Genomic DNA, 7,778 nt, shown 5'->3' on the forward strand with positions numbered 1-7,778 from the left:
GTGTTCATACATTGCACCTTTAACCTAATCAAAACTGAGAAAGGTTCTAGTTAACCTTTACAGTGATTCAAAACTTCTCCCACTAGCCAAGATGCTAGTGATAACAAGGAAAAATGCAATTCCTTTTAATCCCTTTTAGACCAAACCCATTGCCTTAATCTTCACCTTTCAAATGAAAGGAGAGATTTGATAAAACCTTAGCAACTAATCTCTTATAGTGCGTTTACTTGCAAATGAAGAGAGACTGGGTAAGATGTTCTAAGTAAACACCAAAAGGGATAGGAAGGTCATCAACCCTAACAGTTTGGCCAAAAGTGCACTGTGATGTACAGTGTCATTTGTTTTAAATGCTATGGTCTTGAAAGGGTTTAAAAGAGTGACTAGTGAAAAGAATCTGAAAAGATTCTGTACTTACTCCTCGGCCACGGCCTCTGCCTGTTGATGGTCCTCCAAAAGCATCATAGTTTCTGCTTCCAAATCCACTGTCAGGGTAAGCAGGCGTTCCTCTCCCCCGAGAGCCTACAGGTGCAGGCTTCATATGGGGTGAAGAAAAACTGCTGTAGGAAGAGTAACTCTCTCTTCCTCTGTCCTCCATAAACCCAGGCCTCAATTTTGAGCGTGAGTAAGGTGCTTCCCAGCTAGACCCGCCCTGGTTTCTACCTCCGAAAGAGTCAAGGCTATTCCGGTAGTTGCTGTCAAATCGACCACCATAACTACCTCCGAAGCGGCTTTGTTCGGGTTCATTATAACCATAGCCAGATCTGTACAGATCTCGCCCACCCAGAGAAGACCCGGAGTCATAAGACTCATAAGGTCCAAACCTGGAAAAGTTGCAGTGAGGAAAAAAAAAGTAAGCTTACTAAAGTTAAACATTTCAAAAGACAGTTTATCAGTTGACATTTATCAACTAAAATCAATGTATATTTTACTCTGGTAGAGTTTGTTTTGAATAGGTCTGGGCAATTCCAAGCTGTGACCAGACAGAAAGCTATCTGAGCCACTTTTCCATAAATATAATATTACAATTCAGAATACCTGAATTTCACTAAATTTCATTTCTTAGTATTTAAACCTCATTGTTTGTGCCCAGACCTAGTCTTAAAAGATGCAGGCACCTGCACAGTCTTAAAAATTAATTAAATTTGACTACCTTTAAAGCCATGCCTAACAACAGTTCAACAACATTTAAAATGGCTTTGTCCTTAATAAGAGGCAATTACTAAAACTTAATACTTTTTCTTTTAAACTTTGATAAGTTTACTACTCGTTCGTATTTTAGATTGTTTGCTTTTTGCAAAATGTCATCTTCCAAATGCAAGGGTAACAACTGCCAGTGTGCCCCATCCTTTACTATTATATTTAGCACATCCTGGAGGGTAAGGCAGGTACCTTATTTTAGAACTGAAAAGACACGAATAGGTCTTCAGTATCATTGAAATATAGTGGTATCAATTGGCTATGTATATACAGGTAACATTTGTTACCAAAAAGCCAAATGCAACAGATTGTTTATTCATTGAGAATCAGAAAACGAAGCATGCAGGAGGGCATTGCTCTCATGTACAACTGCACGGGAAAGGGGAGGTCATTAGTCTATCCAAAGAATTAACACATAATAAATAAGAAAAGGGAAATATAAACTACCAAGGCTACAGGTAACTGTCCTTGCCTATAACAGCATAATCATTTTCTCTCATTCAAAAAAATTAAAACAAGACTTGCATATTTAAAAGACTATCTACATAACAGTACATTACAGCAGCAAACAATGTTAATATATTCATGACGACTAGTGAATTTCAATCATATGCAGATTACTAAATGGTAGGTACAGATTAATACTAGTTTTCAGGGCAATTAACTAAGCAAACCCACAAGCATTAGATATTTTAACCAGCTGCTGAACAGAACAGTGCAGTAATATACAAATTTTTCTCTATTTCCCTGGTAATCAGTATCACAACAGAACTTACAGAATCAGAGCTGCCAACCTGCAGTCTTTTACAAATATATGGATGAGAACACAAACAGGTATAATATTTAATCCAGTTATTTTCTTTAAATGAATGCACAGATCATATAAGAAAACTAGTTTTGCGTAAAAATTAAAAGTTAGTAGACATGAACTGCAGGCACAGTACAAATCCAAAAACTTGTCAGAAATATCTCTACTATGGTCAAAATAATATATGTTGTAAGATCACTGCACCAAGAATTTGTTGAGTAACCCAAACATACATATTTTAGTGTAATTAGTACCTGCCAATAAAATAATCTGAACATGACATGTTTTCTACTCGTGAACATTCTTGCAAAACATATTAGCACTAACTGAGTTAAACTTAAGTGTTCCTTGCAAATAGAATGCTAAAATAAAAAGCAACAGTGCTAAGTCAAACTGAATTCTACTGTAAGTTTTTATTGATATGTTAATGAAAAAGATAACCCTCACTACAAAAAAGGCTGTAGTTCAAATAGAATCAAACTAGCAATTGTAACAGAACATGCACTGCAGCAGTGTACATTTTAAAAGCAGAAAGACTTTTTGAAACACATGCATGGTGCCTCACTTAATGCAGCATCTTCAAGGAACACTTAAATTGGCCAAAAATATGCTATAAAATTCAATTACGTTTAATACTTAAGGCAACTGATTCAGTATTTTACCTGTTACCACCTCCACCACCTCCTCCATGACTTTCCATTCCATATGACTGGTTTATATAAGAGTCCATAGGTCTTGGGCCACCATAGGCACCATGCCCATAGTCCCGATCCATTTCTAAGAAAGAAAGGAATTTCATTTTATTAAAATAAGATTAACAGCCACACATCTCCATTGGCAGACCAGAAAGTTAATGATATGACACTAAAAAAAATGTTAGCAACAACCAGTTGAAAACCTGTACATGCACGTAGCAAGATTTTCTATATCTTTTTGAATGGTAACCAGCGTTTGGCATGTCAGAAATTGAATATTTGTTATCTTACTGTCACTTATTCCATGAAGCTAAGAACGCCACTGTGTAGACTGTGGTTTACCTTGTTTATTTCATTATGGTGCCATTTATTAGCAAGAGTAGCAGGGAAGACTGCTTGCTAACTTAACCCTGTAGTAGTACAAACCTAGTCACACTGCAAAGCTTTTCCTGCTACAACTGCATGTCTACACAAAAAATAAGAAATCATCAATACCAACAGTCATTGTCTAGGACTACCCTAACACCATCTTGCTAGGTAACAAAACATGAGTTTGGGAAGCTTGCTAACAGGCAAAACCAGACTGGCTTAGGTGCCAGTCTGTAATATCGATTCGTCTAATATTGATTAGTTAATGCTTATGTACTTTATTAGAACAATGAAAAGGTAGTTTAAACAATTTTTATACTCGTACTAATTGCCGAAACAGATTTGTTAATGTTGTTTTATGACAAGTTAATGCTTTAAAAATCTTAATGGTTTCTTTAAATGTGAATCATGACTGAAGAGATATTTTGGCATTTTTACCTGGGGTTGGGCAGGGGTTGTAAGGCCCCTGCTGGCAGTTGTAATGTTTGGGGGGGGGGGAATGAAATGGCAGTAAAACAAAGTAACATGGGGTATTCTCTCTTTAGCTCCTTGCTGCAATCTTTTTCTGCATCTGTTTATAAAGTTCCGCTGCTCTTTATTTCGTTTTCTACTATGCACAGCAGAAAAATATAGTTTCATAAAGTTTAGCCCAAGTACTATTTGGGGCAGTCATGGATGATTTGGGGGCTTGAGACACTAATTTTTATATTTTGCAATCAACAGTGTTGATGGTTGTTGTAGATTTTCCGGGCTGTATGGCCATGGTCTTGGCATTGTAGTTTCTGATGTTTCGCCAGCAGCTGTGACTGGCATCTTCAGAGGTGTAGCATTGAAAGACAGAGATGCAACACCTCTGAAGATGCCAATCACAGCTGCTGGAGAAACGTCAGAAACTACAATGCCAAGACCACGGCCATACAGCCTGGAAAATCTGCAACAACCAACGTTCTCCAGCCATGAAAGCCTTCGACAATATATTGAACAGAGTTGATGCCTACTAGAATCTATCAGCAAAATAACATGAACTTATATTCTGATTTATTTATACTGTTGGAACAAGATGAATAGTGTGGTGGAAAATTTTTAAAAGTTATCAGCCTCAGAAATATTCATTCTAGGTAGAAAGTTAGGCACCTAAATCCAATATAACACAAGAACATTTTGCTTAAGGAGCTTTATCATGTCTAGGGAAAACACAATAGTACTGTGCTTTGGACTGCCACCTAATGGACAAAAGTAATATCACTCTTAAAGCATAATTTTAAAGCATAGAAGAGCATTTTTACTAAACTGCCATGTCTGTCTACATGAGGTCATTCTTTAGTCCTGGCTAAGAATCATGGTTTCTGACTGGAGAGGGGGTTTCCAATTTTTCCAGATGCTCATACGTGGGCAGTCTGGTAAATTTGATTGCAGGCTTCCCAAACCAGGAATGTGCTTTCCACACAAGAGGGTATAACAAACTAAATTCATGCTGATCACAATTGATACCCAAGCTTTCTCCCTAATGGGGACCATTCTCTTCTTGTCCATTTGTCCTGGAGGGCAGTATATAAAACGAATGTTATTATTATTATTTTATTTTATCCTCACAACCACCCTGTGAGAAAACCTAGGCTGAAGCTGTTAGTGACATCTGACTGAAGTTTTTAAAACAAAGCAAACAATGAAACCTTTATATATTTATTCAGAAAGAGAACATACCCAGTTCTCAGAGAAAGAAAGAAAACATACCCAGACTTATATACACATATCTTCTCTACCAAAAAGCTGCAGATAATTAAGGGCATTACATGTACACTGCTCTACTATCCATTATAAAAGTGTAGCACCTTATGGAATGGCCTGCCTGATGAGATCAGGAAGGCCGCCACTCTCAACTTTCTGCAAACTATGCAAAACTTGAGTATTCAGGAGGGCGTTTTAATAGTGGGAAATAAACTAACACCCTTAGCCAATTTCAGATTTCCCCACTTCACTACTACTATGAGAAACAACTCAAGACATTTAGACTTGGTGATCATCGAAGTAAAAGGTTTATTTAGCAACAAGCCAGATGCAGTGAATTTGGTAACTGAATGCATACAGGAAAGCATCAGCACCTGTATTTTACCTTTCAATCAACATAAAAAAGATTGTATACAGTTTATAAGATCTCATACAGTTCTGTAAACAAACAGCCAGTTCTTACAAACAATCACGTCGAAGTACATGATCTTTTGAACAGGATTGACAGGTCATAGCCAGCAATCAAAAGGAACACAGTAAGAATAACATTCTTGGATGGCACAATTTCAAAACATAACTAGGAAAGAATACCCAAGGCCAGGACTGAATATCTCTGGATATAAACAATTCTTAAGCTTCAGTGCATAGCGGAAGTAAAGTCGCTGTGCCTTTCTCATGGCCTCTATATTATGTTATGATAGTTAGTGCAGGAACAGAAATGCAAAACATAGGGTATAAGGATTGTCTCACAGGCTTTAAGCAGCTCAGATCAATTAGTTTGAATTGGAAATCAAGGGGCTACCCCAAAATTTACTAACACTTTTTAAAATACAAGTAATAGTGTGGTACTGTAATAAAATGGTTCAGAAAAAATGCTTTGGCAAAGGGTTAGAGACTTTAAACTATACTACTGGGTATATATATATATATAGTTTTTACTGTCAGTTGCTCTAAGGAGGACCCTACTATGCAACTGTTGTGCCATTTAATACCATTTATACTTTGCTTCAGCTCTGTTCACATTCTGTTGATTATTGACTTCTACTGGGGAGTCTGCCTGGAGCTGGTTGAGAATGACAGGCTATAAATTACATAAATAATATTCAATATCGTGTTATTCATGCCTTTGAAGTATATTACTAGATCTTGTACAAGTATTTTTTAGATCTTACCAAAGTACTTCTAAAGAGCCATCAAGTAACAATAAAAATAAAGTGCATACATCATGTAAAGCTTCTGAGTATATTTAATTTCAGCTTTGTTTACCCATGTTGTGTTCAGCAACTCTCTTTCCATGACCATTCCCCAAGGTGAATAGTCTCAGGAACAAAAATGAATTACCACATTGGTATAAAAGAGTATTGTTATAAATCCTGTTGAGGATTTCAGGGTCCAGACTCATTTTGTTAAAAGGAGGACATGTACCAATTGCCTTTGAAGACAGGTTCTGAGATTCTAACCATATTTGTGCAGTGGACTAATTCATGACAGAAAATCACCATCAACCATGCTTTGTTACAAGATTCATCTCCAACCTCTTCCTCACATTCAAAATTCTGATCTAATAGTATATAAAGGTGTTTTGGTTTGTTTGAACCCCATTAAACAGAAATTAACAATCTCTGTCCCCAGCTACATTGCAGAGGATGATACTGAGGTTCTCAACTTTAACCAGATGTGTGTTTGATAGGGCAGTAATTTTCCTAAAGAAGACAGCTAACAGTGTAATCCTAGTTACTCTGCATCGGATCAAACCGCTGGACTTGCCACCATGCATTGGATTGGGCTTGGATAAGAACAAGGTTTTCGCCTCAATTTCCTATATGTGACACGGGAATAAAAGCAGCATGCCTCAACACTCAAAGGCGAGCATCAAGACGATTTCTCGGAGTTGAAGACGCTTCAGAACAAGGGCTCTCATGAGCTACAGCAAACTAGAGTGGCTATCCGTCTAAAGAGAGTATTACAAGAATTTACATTTAATTCTTTTTTTACTGAAGCCTGGCGGCGATTCCTCAGCGCTTCCCACCACCCCACCCTCTTCCACCAAGGGCTACTGCGCCGTTTGAAAGCCGGAATGCACTTCCAAGCAGAGGCAACGGCGGGTTGCAAGGACCCGTGCTGGTTTCTACTACCTGCTCAGATTACACCAACGCCCATCCAGGTGCCAGGATACGGCCGCGACCCTTCACACGCGAATCTAAGAATAAATGCTACTCAATTCCACGGATTTACTCCCAAGAGCCAGACTATTAGGACACGAAGCCTACGGCTTTCGCCAACAATAAGGGCAGTTGTACAGACTGGGCTCTGCGGCTGCAGAGTAGCTCGTTGCTAGGGAACCAGACCCAGAGACCACAAAGCCTGCCTCTGCTTCCCAGCGCAGGCCCTGCTCTTAGGCCGCGGCCGCCATTACCGCCTCCGCAGCAACTCCCGCCAGCCGCCATTTTGAGCCAGTCCATTCCCTGCCTGTTCGTTTCCTCGCTGTGCAGTGCGGCTTTAGCACGCAACGAAGGCGCTCACCTTCCCCGTAATCCATGGTGCCTACGACCCTCGGGGTTTGACCGCGGGTAGAGACAGCACCGGCGACGTTTCCCTTCTGGAGGCCGCTACACCGGTCGCTTCCTCGCCTCGGGCCCTGCGTGACGCCGCTTCCTCCGCAACCAGGCGGGCGAGAGGGCGGTGAAAGGCGCAGGGCCGCCCCCTAAAGGTTCCTGCCTGGCTGATTGGCTACGTTAGGCCGGCTGCGCGTCAGTACTATAGAGATGGCGGCGGGAGCCTGTGAAGGGGGTGGTGCGCGGCCCTGTCCGCCTCGTGTCGGCAGAAGCGGCTCGAATCGCCGGGGGGGGGGGTCTCGTTTCTAGTCCTGTTATTTAAAAGCTCTCCCAAGGAACTGTGGCTCGCCCTCTACTGGATAAGGAAGCCCAAAATATAGACAGAAACGATTCTTTAGCTCTCAGAAAGCCAACGTCGCTGTGTTT

At 39.9% G+C, this 7,778-nt stretch overlaps 1 protein-coding gene across 5 annotated transcripts in view; it reads right to left on the reverse strand.

Moving 5' to 3' along the window:
* The window catches only part of ZNF326 (zinc finger protein 326), a 34,582-nt gene extending 27,108 nt beyond the window's left edge, over positions 1 to 7,474 (reverse strand). For 4 of the 5 annotated variants that reach the window (XM_054981669.1, XM_054981668.1, XM_054981667.1 and 1 more), the window contains exons 1-3: positions 7,321 to 7,474; positions 2,668 to 2,782; positions 416 to 821 (exon numbers count right to left, since the gene is read on the reverse strand). In XM_054981669.1, the coding sequence (XP_054837644.1) occupies positions 416 to 821; positions 2,668 to 2,782; positions 7,321 to 7,336 (537 nt within the window). In that variant the 5' untranslated portion in view covers positions 7,337 to 7,474. Of the gene's footprint in view, positions 1 to 415; positions 822 to 2,667; positions 2,783 to 7,320 lie in introns of those variants that run through there. The other variant, XM_054981670.1, reaches the window with a different exon arrangement.
* Between the last annotated feature and the right edge of the window lie 304 nt (positions 7,475 to 7,778).

This window comes from Eublepharis macularius, chromosome 5 (assembly GCF_028583425.1).
Source record: "Eublepharis macularius isolate TG4126 chromosome 5, MPM_Emac_v1.0, whole genome shotgun sequence".
NCBI classification, from domain to species: domain Eukaryota; kingdom Metazoa; phylum Chordata; class Lepidosauria; order Squamata; family Eublepharidae; genus Eublepharis; species Eublepharis macularius.